General features: G+C 41.4%; 1 protein-coding gene across 2 annotated transcripts in view; it reads left to right on the top strand.

The window, feature by feature from the left end:
• The window catches only part of CATSPERB (cation channel sperm associated auxiliary subunit beta), a 114,191-nt gene that overhangs the window by 5,933 nt on the left and 93,450 nt on the right, over positions 1-14,808 (top strand). For both annotated transcript variants that reach the window (XM_042944104.1, XM_042944103.1), the window contains exons 2-5: positions 4,470-4,548; positions 7,272-7,360; positions 9,750-9,890; positions 14,521-14,581. In XM_042944104.1, the coding sequence (XP_042800038.1) occupies positions 4,470-4,548; positions 7,272-7,360; positions 9,750-9,890; positions 14,521-14,581 (370 nt within the window). The remainder of the gene's footprint in view (positions 1-4,469; positions 4,549-7,271; positions 7,361-9,749; positions 9,891-14,520; positions 14,582-14,808) is intronic.

Genomic DNA, 14,808 nt, shown 5'->3' with positions numbered 1-14,808 from the left:
CAGTCTTTGGCCGTGTCAGCAGCAATCAGGATGTCATCTACGTACTGTAGGAGGGTGAGGCCAGGGTGCTCCCTTCTGTACTCACCCAGGTCCTCGTGTAGTGCCTCGTCGAAGATGGTGGGTGAATTTTTGAATCCCTGAGGTAGCCGTGTCCAGGTGAGTTGCCCACTGTAGCCCTCCTCCGGATCATGCCACTCGAAGGCGAACAGGGGTTGGCTCTGGGGTGCCAGCGGCAGACTGAAGAAGGCGTCCTTTAAATCTAGTACAGTATACCAGACCCTGGAGGGCGCCAAGGAGCTCAAGAGAGTATATGGGTTGGGAACAGTTGGGTGTATGTCCGCGACCCTCTTATTTACTTCCCGGAGGTCTTGTACCGGTCGGTAGTCATTTGTGTGAGGCTTTTTGACCGGCAGTAAGGGGGTGTTCCAGGCAGACTGGCAAGGAACTAGTACCCCTAGACTTCGTAGTCTCCGGATGTGTGGCTGGATCCCCTTCCGGGCCTCCTGTGACATGGGGTATTGTTTGATCCTTACCGGACTCTCTCCTGGCTTGAGCTCTACCAGGACTGGGGTCCTATGAGCGGCTAGTCCCATCCCCCCCCCAGTCTCTGCCCAAACCGAGGGGAATTCTTGTAGCCATCTGTCTATATTATCCTCTCTCGGGAGCGCCTCCTGGTGGAGGAGGTATTCATCCTCCAGTTTCATGGTCAGGACCTGGATGGGGTGGCCCTTGCCATCGGTGACCTGAGGCCCCCCTTGTCTGAAAGTTATCTGAGCTCCAATCTTGGTCAGTAAGTCCCGTCCTAACAGCGGGTAGGGGCATTCTGGTATTACCATAAAGGAGTGGGATACCCGGCCCGTTCCCAAATCTACTGTTCTTCGGGTAGTCCATGAATACTGGCTCATACCAGTTGCCCCTTGTACCCAGGACTTCTTGCTGGCTAGTTTTTCTTGTGGGGTGCGGAGGACCGAATGTTGTGCTCCGGTGTCGACAAGGAAGTCAACAGGGGTCCCCTCCACTTTAAGAGTTACCCTGGGTTTGGGGGGAGGGTCCGAACCCCGACTCCCCTAATTACTTAGTTCATCTAGCTCTAGGACTTTTACTCGATCAGTCTTGCTTCCTTTCCCGCCGGCCCTTTTTAGACAATCTCGGGCCCAATGCCCTATCTCCTTGCAGTATGCGCACTGATCCTTCTGCAGCCTCTGCTTCCCCCCCTTGGTGGTTTTTTTACCTTTTCTTGCGTCGTCTGCCAGCTGCCAGAGACGGCGGTCTCGTTTCTTAGGGGAGTCAGCAGTGGTAGCTAGTAGTATTCTCGCCAGGTCTCGAGTCTGCTTACTGCTGGCAGCCGCCATGGCGCGAGCCTGCTTGTCCTCAGGAAGCTCCCGGTTATTATATACCTTTTCGGCTACCACCAGTAAGTCCTGCAGACTTTTTTCTCCTAGTCTATCTATTTTCTGTAATTTTTTCCTAATGTCTATGGCCGATTGGTTTACAAAGGCCATGATAACAGCTGCCTTGCTTTCCAGAGCCTCTGGATCCATGGGGGTATAGGTACGGAATGCCTCCATGATCCGTTCTAAAAAGGCAGCCGGAGATTCATCTTTTCCCTGTTGTACATTTCCTACCTTGGCCAAATTGGTTGGCTTTCTAGCAGCCATTCGGAGACCCCCCATTAGAGTCTGGCGGTAGACCCGGAGCCTCTCCTTACCTTCTGCCGTGTTGAAATCCCACTGGGGCCGAGTTAAGGGGAAGGAGGCATCTATCTGAGCCTGGTTGGTGGTGGGATTCCCGTCTGTGCCCGGAACTAGTTTTCGGGCCTCGTTGACGATTTTTTCTCTTTCTTCAGTTGTGAACAGGACCTGCAAAAGCTGCTGGCAATCGTCCCACGTGGGCTGATGGGTAAAAAGAACAGAGTCTAATAAATCAATAAGCCCTGCCGGTTTCTCGGAAAACTTAGGATTCTGAGCTTTCCAATTGTAGAGGTCACTAGTGGCGAAAGGCCAATAGTGATGGGGCTGGTTCCCCTCCGCGTCTGGGGGTCCGGTGGCTCGCAGGGGCAGAATAGTGGAGTCGGCGGCGGAGGCGGATTGCTCCCTCTGAGCCCTTTGTCTGGTGAAGGGCGGGCTTCCCACTGGAGCGTTTCCGCCTCCCGCTCTCGGAACAGCATCTGCCTCCCCCGGAGGGGGAGGATGGTGTTCTTCCAGCATCCTAGAGGGGTTATACGAGGGAGGAAAAATTAATTTTTCTTCAGTACCCCCCTGTAAGACAGGGTAGAGGGGTGCTGAAGGCTGGATAAGACTTTTTTTCTTCTTTGTCCCCTGCAAAGCAAGAATGGGTTTTGGCTCCGGAGGGAGCGGGGCTAGGAAGGGTTTAAGCCAAGAGGGTGGGTCTTCCACAAGGTCCTGCCAAGTGATAATGTAAGGGAGCTGATCAAGATGGCCCGTCTTAGGCTGAGAGATGATACTCCTGACTCGGTGGATGGTAGGGAGGTCGAAGGTCCCCTCTGGTGGCCATCCGACATTGAAAGTTGGCCACTCGCTAGAACAAAAAAACTGCCACCGACCCTTTCGGACTTTCACACTGAGGTTGTTAGCTCTTCCCCTCACATCCTTAAAGTGATCAATCATAATACTTAGAGGAGTAGTCTGAGTCTGTCCCATAACGTCCGTCCAGTAAGTCCACAGAACAAAACAGAGAAACACAAAAACAGACAAACAGAGGGCCCCTAGAAAATCTTCCAACTCCATGGAAGCAACACTGAAAGCTAGCTTAGACATTTGAGGGGATTCCACGTCCCTCCAAAACCGATGAGGGGATTCCACGTCCCTCCAAAGACGACGGCCTCACGCCGACCAGCGGGAGCGACCCGCCTCGTCTCAGACCTTTGAGGGGATTCCACGTCCCTCCAGAAGGGAGAATCGGAACGTCTTCCGAAACTCCCGGCCCGTGGTCCTCCAGTGCGTCCACTTAGACCGCGTCGGGCACTACCAGAACTCCAGAAGTGAGCTCACACAGAAAAGACAGAACAAACAGACAGACACTAACCGTGGCCAGTCAGGCTCTCCGGGTCGGGGGTCCCTCGGGGGTCTTGGGGATCCCGGGCCGAGCCCCCAAATGTTATGCCCAGAATTCGTGATCCCCAAAGACCACTAGGGAGCCGAGTCCGATGCAAAAGCAAAAGAACCTTTATTCGAGCTAGCTCGAGCTCAATCCCCTACCTGCACCGACGCAGCGGTGAGATACCAGGGAGAGAGAGCGAGTTTCAAAAGGACAAAGGTTTTATTGGGGCCCAGGGGCAGTTGGTGAGGTAACGGCTGTGGCCTCAGCCGATTGGCTGGGGAAGGGTCCGAGTCCTGTTAGACAGGTGAGGGGGGGGGTTACTCAAGGGGAGGAGGTGTGGTCAAGGTGAAGGACACAGAACAAGATGGAGTCGGCCGGCATAGGCCCGCTCTTTCAGAAGCTTCATTAGCATACTAAGGCTACAGTAACAAAATGCCACAGACTAGTTGGCTTAAACAATAGAAGTGACTCACACTTCTGAAGGCTTAATGTCTAAGTTCAAGGTGTTAGCTGGGTTGGTTCCTTCTGAGGGCCAAGAAGGAAGGATCTGTTCCAGGCTCCTCTCCTTGGTCATCTTTTCCCTGGGTCTTCACATCATCTTCCCTTTGTGCATATCTGTGTCCAAATTTCCTCTTCTTATAAGGACACTAGTCACACTGGATCAGGGCCCACCCTAATGATTTCACTTTAACTTAATCACTCTTGAATAAAGACCCTATCTCCAGCCACAACTGCATTCTGAAGCCCTGGGGGTTAGGGCTTCAACATATAAGTTTTTAGGGGACACATTTCAGCCCGTCAACAGATGCTTGCTTACACACATAGCGGGGTGTATTACAGGAGGAGAACACCGAGCCTGGGAGATTCACCATGGAAACAAGCCTGCTCTTGCCCAAGGGGGATGTTACCTTGTTCCTCAAGGATTCTTGCCACAAACACGACTCTGAGAAAAGGCCTGGGTAAAGAGGGGCCAGGGCTTTGCGGTGTTGGCACACGGGGGCGGGGGGACATACAGGGATGCTCAGGGCTCGTGTGCATTCTCTCTCTCAAGAGCAGTGCAGTCAAAATATCAGATAAGGTACAGCTCTGCCTTCTCAGAGTCTTTATCAAGTCAGGCTCTGTTTTATACAGCTGTAGAATTGATCACACCTCTCCAACAGTTATCTACATTGAAGAAAAACCAGAGCCCCAGCTCTTTAGTTTGTGGTAATTATAAATATCTTTAATACCAACAAGGAAGTAAATGTAGAGCTTAGTCAACTGTTAACATTGTTTTGTCACATAAAGGGAAATATTTTTAACTTAAAAGGAATAGATGATTTCTTTACTATGTAGTTGTTTATAGAAAAAGGAACTAAAAAGTACGTTCAGAGCAACTGAATAGAAATAATTCTCATTTCTTTCGATAGATGGAATTGCCACTTTTATATATTATAATTTTACTTTTGACCATATTTGACCTTTCATCAGGAATAATATATAATAAAGGTAAGTTTCAGACTCTCTTACTCTCTATTTTCTCGTAGGAGTTTTCCTTTCCATCCCTTCCTCGTTAACAGTTAAAATAGTTTCTTGGTACTTCTCTTTACCTTACCTCTCAGTTTTTTTTCAGGTATTATTTGTTGTACTCTTGTCTAGCGATTTCTAATAATGTTGTGAATCTATTGTTATTAAGTTGTGTACATAGAGACCTTTATTATAGTGTTTCATCATTTGTAAGTCATAGAATATTAAAGTTTGAGGAGCACTTTATTTTTTTAATTAAAAAAAAATTTTTTTAACGTTTATTTTTGAGACAGAGAGAGACAGAGCATGAACGGGGGAGGGGCAGAGAGAGAAGGAGACACAGAATCGGAAGCAGGCTCCAGGCTCTGAGCCGTCATCCCAGAGCCCAACACGGGGCTCGAACTCATGGACGGCAAGATCGTGACCTGAGCTGAAGTCGGACCCTTAACCGACTGACCTACCCAGGCGCCCCTATTTTTTTAATTAAAAACATTTTTTTAAGTTTATTTATTTATTGTGAGAGAGAGAGAGAGAGAGAGAGAGAGAGAGAGAACGAGCAGGGGAGGGACAGAGAGAAAGAGAGAATCCCAAGCAGGCTCTGCACTAACAGTGTGTAGCCTGATGCAGGGCTTGAACTCATGAACCGGTGAGATGACCTGAGCCAAGATAAGAGTCGGACGCTTAACCAACTGAGCTATCCAGGCGCCCCTAAGGAGCATTTTATATTTGAAAAATTGTTCATTATTTAAATAGATTTTTTTCATTCTTCCTACATGAATGGTTACCTGTGGTATGAATTATAAACTGCATCATAAAGCGAACAGATTGAGACTGAAGATTATTTTCTGAAACTAATACATGGATTAAATCACTCAATAGGACTTTTATGGTGGAAATGCTTTGTAAAAGGAATGAAACAATCCACCTCCACTTGTGCAGATTGTTTAGATTCTCTAACATTTTGGACTGGATCTGCTAGAACGTAGTAGATGCTTGATTCAAAAAAAAAAAAAAAAAAAATTGTTGACCAAACAATGAAGAGGGGGATTCAGTCTGTCTTCTGTTCACAGGTTTGTTGCAGAATTGCTTGAGTTCTAGGATGACCCAGTACCAGTTCCTAGGTTCTTCTGAAGAATATGTAACACACATATGGGTATACTCTAAGACTGGAGAGTCACAGGCCAACTTATAAGATTTCAGAGAAGGGAGAGTTGACTTCCACCTGAGTCGGGGGTGGTCAGGGAAGGCTTTGAACAAAAGAGAGAAATCAATCCAGGCCCCCAAAATGAGTAATCTCTATCTATGCATGCATGGGGAAGAGTATTTTACAAAGACAACATCAGGGTAAGTGATGGTAAAGTCATGGAGGTAGGTAATCATATAATGTGAGGGGAGAAGTGTGTAGTTTTGTTTGGCTGGAATGAAGGGTTAGAAAAAGTAAAATACTTTGGAAAGGTAGGAAACCGGCTCATGTCAACGAGATACTGGAATGCCAAGCTGGGATTTGGGGCTTTAGTCTAAACTCCTTGTGATGGAGGTTGTCAGAATGGATAAAAACACATGATCCAACTCTGCTGTCTACAAGAGATTCACTTTATTATTATTTTTTTCAATATATGAAATTTATTGTCAAATTGGTTTCCATACAACATCCAGTGCTCATCCCAACAGGTGCCCTCCTCGATACCCATCACCCACCCTGCCCTCCCCCCCACCCCCCATCAACCCTCAATTTGTTCTCAGTTTTTAAGAGTCTCTTATGCTTTGGCTCTCTCCCACTCTAACCTCTTTTTTTTTTTTCCTTCCCCTCCTCCATGGGTTTCTGTTAAGTTTCTCAGGATCCACATAAGAGTGAAAAGATACGGTATCTGTCTTTCAAAGAGATTCACTTTAGATCAAGATAAGGAGAAGGGATCTTCCTCCCACCCCTGCCCTTTTGGGGGAGGAGTCACCTATCTGTGGCTCTCTATTAAAATACAAATTCTGCCTTCTGTCCCTTTTCTGTGCTCCCCAAAGACTTGAAGAGTCAAGAACTATTTAATATTTACATGGCAGATTTTCCAGCTTTGTTTTATTGTTGATCTTTACTTTTGTACCATTGTGGCTGGAAAATATACTTGGTATGATTTCAGTCTTACTAGATTTGTAGTATGTGTGATGTCTCTTTTAGTGTGATTTAACCAGGGGATTCTTCTGTGTGTACTTGGGGATAATGTGTATTCTATTTTTCTTGGATTGAATGTTATATATAATACTGTGTTATATATATATATAATATATATATATATATATTATATATATATATATAACACTGTGTTATATATAATACTGTGTTATATATATATAACATATATATAACATATGTGCATGTGTATATATATATTATATATTCTGAAGAGTGCTTCAAGTTATATATATATTCATGTGTGTGTGTGTACATATATGTTTTTTTATGTATTCTGAAGAATGCTTCAAGTAAAAAGTGTTCTTGTTGATTTTGCATCTGGATAATGAAATTTGTTGAAAATTTTAAAAATTAAAAAAAAAACAAACCAACCCTGGTTTTTGGCCACTTCTGAATTTAAAATATACAACTATAATTCTTACCCCCTTAAAATTATTTTGTCAGTTTAAAAAATATGATTCTTTTCATGGAAATCCTTCTATCAGCGACCTAAAGTATGTGTATTCTTGTTGTTATTTAGGTGATATAGAGAAACACTTTGCTTGTGCCAGTGAAGGGATCCCCCCAAAGAACGAAATAATCAAGCTGTACCTTTCTTCCAATGACTTGGTAAGATCCATTAATAATATGTGACAACCTCTCACATTCTTTTTAGCTCCACGTGTAAAACCACTAACACTGTACTTTTTCAAATACCTTCTACTATGTTCAGACTTGGGGAGGTAAAATTCTACGTAAATAATAATCTTTTCTATTCCATTCCATTTGTATCAAGTGAAATATTGCATTTAGCCATTGAACATCCTGGGTTGTTTTTTCTTTTTCTTTTTTTTAAGATACCTTCTCCTTCCCTTTTTATTTTATTTTTTTAAGTTTATTTTGAGAGAGAGAGAGAGAGAGAGAGAGAGAGAGAGACATTCTCAAGCAGACTCTGCACCATTGGCACAGAGCCCAACTCGGGACTTGAACTCATGAACTGTTAGATCACAAGCTGACCCAAAATCAAAAGCTGGATGCTTAGCTGACTGAATGGCTCCCTCCTTCCCTTTTTAAAAGGTGGGCTGTAATGATTTTTATTTTTTATAGATCTGATTTGTTCTTTTGAAGTTTGACAGATACAGCCTGTTAGAGAAATTTACTTCACATGACCTAGAGAAAGAATCTTTCTCTTTTAGAACAAGTACCACATTGCAGATGTCATTTGGGGTAAGGGATCACTTGATTTCTTCATTTCATATAATGGCATTTAAACACACACACACATCAAAATAAGATAGCCATGCAGCAAATGCTAACAAAAACCTAAGTTAAGAAAAAATGTACAGATTGTTTGAAAGTCTATGATAAATATAACACCCCACAAGGACAAATACATTTTTCCCAAAGTCTTTTTTGACTTAGTTCCCAGTTCTTTCCTGATATGCCAGACATATATTTAAGTCTTTTATTCACAACTGTTGCGAAGGGCATGCCCCTTGAGTCAAAAATGCCTTTCCTCTTTGTGATTACTTATGGGGCAAAAAATGGATGTTAGAGGAAGAAAAACCTTCAGAGCTGGGGTCAAATCTTGGAGTTATACACAGACATACATGGTCTGTCATGCCCTGGAGCAGGTTACCTAACCCCTCTAATCCCTAGTTTTGTCCTCTTAAAAAGGAACTTAATTATCACCTACTTTTTAGAGAGTTGTCATATAGTAGTTCTAGAATATATTAGTAGAAGTAAAACCTAACATTTATAAAATGTTTGTATGTGTCAGGCATTTTTCAAAGCGTGTTATGTTCATTACGACCTTTAATCTTCTGTAAGATGAGTACTGAAGATAAGTAGAGGAGTACTGGACCTACCCTCTTAGGTTCTGTACCTGGGGCCTGTAAAATAAATGGACAAAAGACAGATTAACAGGAGAAAAACCCAGACTTTACTGACACATGCAGTATGTATAGCCACAGGAGAACTCAGTGGTGAGTAATTCAAAAGGGTGGTTAGAATTTGGGGCTTATATGCCATCTTAACAAAGGGCAATAACTTGTAAATCAGTGACAAGACAGGGAAAAGGTGTTTGTCTTCATCTGTCTTCCAATCTCCATTAGAACCTAAGTTCCTTGAGAGCAGGGCTTTTTGTCTGTTTTGAGCAGTTCTGCTTCCCCAGCCCCTACAACACTGCCTGATCTGTGGTAAGAGCTCAGAAAACGTTTTTGGGATGAATATGTTTCCCTATTTTGTAGATAGGGAAACTGAAACTCAGGCAACTTGCCCAAAGTGGTCTTAACTATTAGGAGAACTAAATGAGGTGAAGTTGTTAGCATCTATCTTGTGTTGGTTTTCATTTGTGATTGCTGCATTTTCTTTTTTTTTTTTTATGTTATTTTACTTATTTTTGAGAGAGAGAGAGCAGGGGAGGGGCAGAGAGAAAGGGGGACAATAGGATCCGAAGTGGGCTCCATGCTGACAGCAGAGAGCCTGATGCGGGGCTCGAACTCACAAACTGTGAGATCATGGCCTGAGCTGAAGTCAGATGCTTAACTGACTGAGCCACCCAGTGCCCCAGTTGCTGCATTTTCATACACCTTCTCAAAACTGAGAAACAGCAATAAAAATACACTAAAATGAGTTTTCCTTTATACATTTGCTCCTTGTAAAATTTAAGCACAAAATAATGATTTTAATAAAACAGGGATTTCTACATGTGATGGGCATGTGGCTTTGATTCTATATTTATTAAATGTAATAACTTTATGTCCATTCTTTTTACAGAAAAGATTACCATATGGTTGAGGTTTCAACCTATTATGACACTAGTATGATAGGTTACTAAGTTCTAGAAGTGTGCTTTTTCAAAATAGATTTTTTTCCTGGTTAGAGACGAAAATTACTACAGATAGATGTCTTTAGCAGCATAGACAATTCATAGATTACCTCTCATTTTTAAATTAATGTAAGAGATGCTTCTCGCCATCAAATTGTCATTACTTTCCACCCCTTCTCTTTCCTACAGAAAATCCAGTGTTTTTTACTATCTGAAAGTGGGCATACTTCGCAGGAATTTCTAGGTGTGTTCACATCAGGAGGACTCGCTCCCAGCTTGGAAATTATAAATAGTACATATACAGGCATCTTCCACTTTAACTTAACTTTGGTAATGACACTTTATTTTATTCTTTATATTATTAATGAGAAGCATACTCTCTCTTGTAGGATGTGTTTTTTTAAATAGCTAGCCCATAAGATCACATTTATATATGTTTTAAACCTAACAGTACAGTGTTACATGTTTTGCTTTAAACAATTTTTAAGAAATTAAAGAAAAAATACATTTTTTTTTTTACTATTTACCTATGTATTAATGATTTCCACCACTCTTCATTTTTTTTGCAGAGATATAAGTTTGGGCTATTTTTTCAGCCCAAAGAATTATTATCATTTCTTTTCTTTAATATTTTATTTTATTTTATTAATTTTTTCAGAGAAAATGGTTTATTCCTTGTCTCATTCAAAATATTCATGCCAGCACTTTCCTTTGGGTAGCAAACAAATTTGTAAATTCTGGACATCCCTTCCCACATCATTACAAATATATTTGAAGTGTTTATTTATTTTTTTAATTTTTTAAAATTTAAATCCAAGTTAGTTAACATATAGTGTAATGATGATTTCAGGAATAGAATTTAGTGATTCATCACTTACATATAACATCCAGTTCTCCTCCCAACAAGTGCCCTTCTTTTTTTTTTTTTATTAAATTTTTTTTAATGTTTATTTATTTTTTTTTTTTGAGAGAGGGAAAGAGTACGAGCAGGGGAGGGGCAGAGAGAGAGGGAGACACAGAATCCGAAGCAGGTTTCAGGCCCTGAGCTGTCAGGACAGAGCCTGAGGTGGGGCTCAAACTCACGAACTGCGAGATCATGACCTGAGCTGAAGTTGGATGCTCAACTGACTGAGCCACCCAGGCACCCCATAAAAAGTGCCCTCCCTAATTCCCATCACCCATTTAGCCCCTCCCTGCACCCAACACCCCACCAGCAACCCTCAGTTTGTTCTCTGTAATTAAAATCTCTTATGGTTTGTCTCCCTCTCTGTTTTTATCTTATTTTTGCTTCCCTTCTTCTATATTCATCTATTTTGTTTCTTAAATTCCACATATGAGTGAAATCATATGATAGCTGTCTTTCTCTGACTGATTTATTTTGCCTAGTGTAACACATTCTAGTTGCATCCATATTATTGCAAATGGCAAGATTTCATTCTTTTTTTATCGCCAAGTAATATTCCATCGGGTCTGTATACAACATCTTCTTTACCCATTCATCAGTCATGGGCATTTGGGCTCTTTCCATAATTTGGCTATTGTCAATTGTGCTGCTATAAACATTGGGGTGCACGTGCCCCTTCGAATCAGCATTTTGTTGCCTTTGGATAAATACCTAGTAGTGCAATTGCTGGGTCCTAGGGTAGTGGCTGCACCAGTTTGCATTCCCACCAGCCGTGCAAAAGGGTTCTCCTTCTCTGCATCCTTGCCAATATCTGTTGTTTCCTGAGTTGTTAATTTTAGCCACTCTGACCGGCGTGAGGTGATATATCATTGTGGTTTTGATTTGTGTTTCCCTGATGATGAGTGATGTGTGTGTTAGCCATCTGGATGTCTTCTTTGCAAAAGTGTCTATTCATGTCTTCTGCTTGTCTCTTCACTAGATTATTTGCTTTTGGGGGAGTTGAGGTATCATTTCTTACAGTACAGGTCTATGGGCAGTGAATTCTCCGGGAGTTTCATCCCCTTGAAAATGTCTTCATTCCCCCTCATTTTTTCGGGGATAACAACTTTATTAAGATATAATTGCATACCATACAATTCACCTATTTAAAGTGCACAGTTAAATGGTGTGTAGTATATTCAGAGAGTGTGCAAAAATCACTACTGTCTAATTTTATAACATCTTCATCACCACAGAAGGACAGCCCATCCCTGTGAACTCCCCAGCACATCCTCTGCTCTTCAGATGCAGGTAACCACTAAACTACACCCATCTGTTGTAGATTTGCTTCTTCTGAACATCTCATGTAAACGAAATCATACAACATTTAGTTCTTTGTGACTGGCTTCTGTCAGTTAGTGTAACGTCTCCAAGCTTCATCCATGTGGTAGGATGTGTCCTACTTCATTTCTTTCTTAACTTAAATTCAAGTTAGTTAACAAACAGTGTAGTCTTGGCTTCAGGGTAGAACCTAGTGGTTCATCTCTTACATATGACACCCAGTGCTCATCCAGAAAAGTGCCCTCCTTAATGCCCATCACCCATTTAACCCACCCCCTCACCCACCTCCCCTCCAGCAACCCTCAGTTTGTTCTCTGTATTTAAGAGTCTCTTATGGTTGTCCTCCCTCTCTGTTTTTATCTTATTTTTCCTTCCCTTTCCCTATGTTCCACTGTTGAGTTTCTCAAATTCCACATAGGAGTGACATCATATGATATTTATCTTTTTCTGACTGACTTATTTCGCTTAGCATAATACCCTCTAGTTCCATCCACGTTGTTGCAAATGGCAAGATCTCATTCTTTTTCATCGCCCAGTAGTATTCCGTTGTGTGTGTGTGTATGTATGTATGTATATATATATATGTATATATGTATATGTATATGTATATGTATGTGTATGTGTATGTGTATATATGTATATGTATGTATACATATGTATGTATACATATATATATACATACGTATACATACATATATATATACACATATATATACCACATCTTCTTTATTTGTTCCCTATATGTAATGTGTCATTTTTCTCTGGATGCTTTTAAGATTTTCTCTTTGTATTGACTCTGATTGGGTTTCTATGGGCTTCTTGGATTATAAATTTACCAAATTTGTGAAGTCTTCAGCTACTATTTCTCTGAAAAAATATGTTCTGCTCCTTTGTCTGTTTTCTTCATGAGATTCTAATTATGTGCATTATCTCACGGATATCTAAGGCTCTGTTCATTTTTCTCTAATCATTTCCCCCCTTTTTCAGAATGGATAATTTTAACTGCTGTATCTCTAAGTTTACTGATTCTTTCTTTTATCATCTCCAATCTGCTCATCTACTAAATATTTTATTTCAGTTATTATACTTTGCAGCCTCATTATTTTCATCTGGTCTTATTGTTATATTTTTCACTCATGTGCTAGGATTCCCTATCCATTCTTTCACTAGGACATTTTCTTTAAGCCTATATACATTTAAAAAATTTTATGTTAGAGAGACAGCACTGGCAGGGGAGAGAGGCAGAGAGAGAGAAAAAGAGAAAGAGAGAGAGAGAGAACCTTAAGCAGGCTTTATGCTCAGTGCGTAGCATGACATGAGACTCGATCCCACACCCGGGGTCATGACCTGAGGCAAAATCAAGAGTTGGATGCTTAACTGACTTAGCCACTCAGGCACTTCTAGCCTATGTACATATTAGTAATAGCTGCTTTGAAGTCTTCATCTACTCTCTTGACTCACTCTGGGTCAGTTTGTCATCTAACTTTTTTTTTTTTTTTTACCAGTTAGATGTTTCTGTTTCTTTTCATGTCTTGTTATTTTGGTTGAAACTGGACATTTAAGATAATAAGCTGTAGCAGCTCTGGATTCTGTTATGTTCTTATGAGAATTTTCTGGGCTCTTTTGTTGTTGTTGTAGTGTAAAAGGTTCTTTCTTGTCTGGACACAAACTGTAAACTGTCTTAGCTATGGTTTCAGCAGCTGCTATCTTTGCTCAGGTTTTAAGCTTCCATGGCTGACTTTTTAAAAATGTTATTTAATGTTTATTTATTTTTGAGAGAGAGAGAGGAACAGAGTGTGAGCTAGGGAGGGGCAGAGAGAGAGGGAGACACAGAATCCGAAGCAGGCTCCAGGCTCTGAGCTGCCAGCACAGAGCCCCGACGTGGGGCTCGAACCCATGAACCGTGAGATCATGACCTGGGCCGAAGTTGGATGCTTAACTGACTAAGCCACCCAGATTCCCCAGGGCTGATTATTTTAACCAGGACTTCATGAGTCTCCTCTGCACTTGTCTTGCCCCAGGGCGCAAGAAGAGTTTATATTTAACTCTTAGCTCACCACTCTTGCAGTTCCCTTGTTCATGGGATTTTCCTTTTAAATTCCCCAGTTCTCTTTTATTTTTTTTTTATTTTTATTTTTTTTTTAAATTTTTTTTTCAACGTTTTTTATTTATTTTTGGGACAGAGAGAGACAGAGCATGAACGGGGGAGGGGCAGAGAGAGAGGGAGACACAGAATCGGAAACAGGCTCCAGGCTCCGAGCCATCAGCCCAGAGCCCGACGCGGGGCTCGAACTCACGGACCGCGAGATCGTGACCTGGCTGAAGTCGGACGCTCAACCGACTGCGCCATCCAGGCGCCCCTCCCCAGTTCTCTTTTAACACCAAGTTCTGTCCTCTGACACATCAAGCCAGTAATGCCCCAGTTTTGTGCTACCTGAGCGTGGTTGCATGGTATTCCACTTTATGGCTATACTATTTTACATCCCTATTAAGATTTTAGTTATTTCCAATCTATACTATTACAAGTAATGCCAAAAAATATCCTTGGATATATTTTATTTCACACATATGTGAGTATAATGTAGGAGAATTCCTAACAGTGAAATTGCTGGGTAAAAGGTATATGCATTAGATGCTCTTGTTTAATTTCATTTTTAAAGATAAGGTTGAATATGCTAAATAAGTGTGGCCACGAACATTGTAAAACACTGTGTTCTGATGTCTTCTTTATTCAAGTTCAGTGATCGACTTTACTGGTTGATTGAAATTCCCAGAGAAAACATTACGAAAAATACAGGTAAGAGTGATCTGAATTAATTCTTTTACTCATGGGTCTAGATTGCCAAATTTAGCAAATAAAAAATTATTTATTGTATTAAAAATTATTTGCTATTCCATATGATGTCTCATGTAGTATTTCAGACATACTTACTAAAAATTATTGTACTTTATCTAAAATTAAAATTTAACCTGGGTTCCTGTATTTTATCTGGCAATTCTATTATAGATAGATTGGTTTGACAC

The sequence above is a fragment of the Panthera leo genome, chromosome B3 (assembly GCF_018350215.1).
Source record: "Panthera leo isolate Ple1 chromosome B3, P.leo_Ple1_pat1.1, whole genome shotgun sequence".
NCBI lineage: Eukaryota > Metazoa > Chordata > Mammalia > Carnivora > Felidae > Panthera > Panthera leo.
This window is presented reverse-complemented; position numbering and strand designations above follow the sequence as displayed.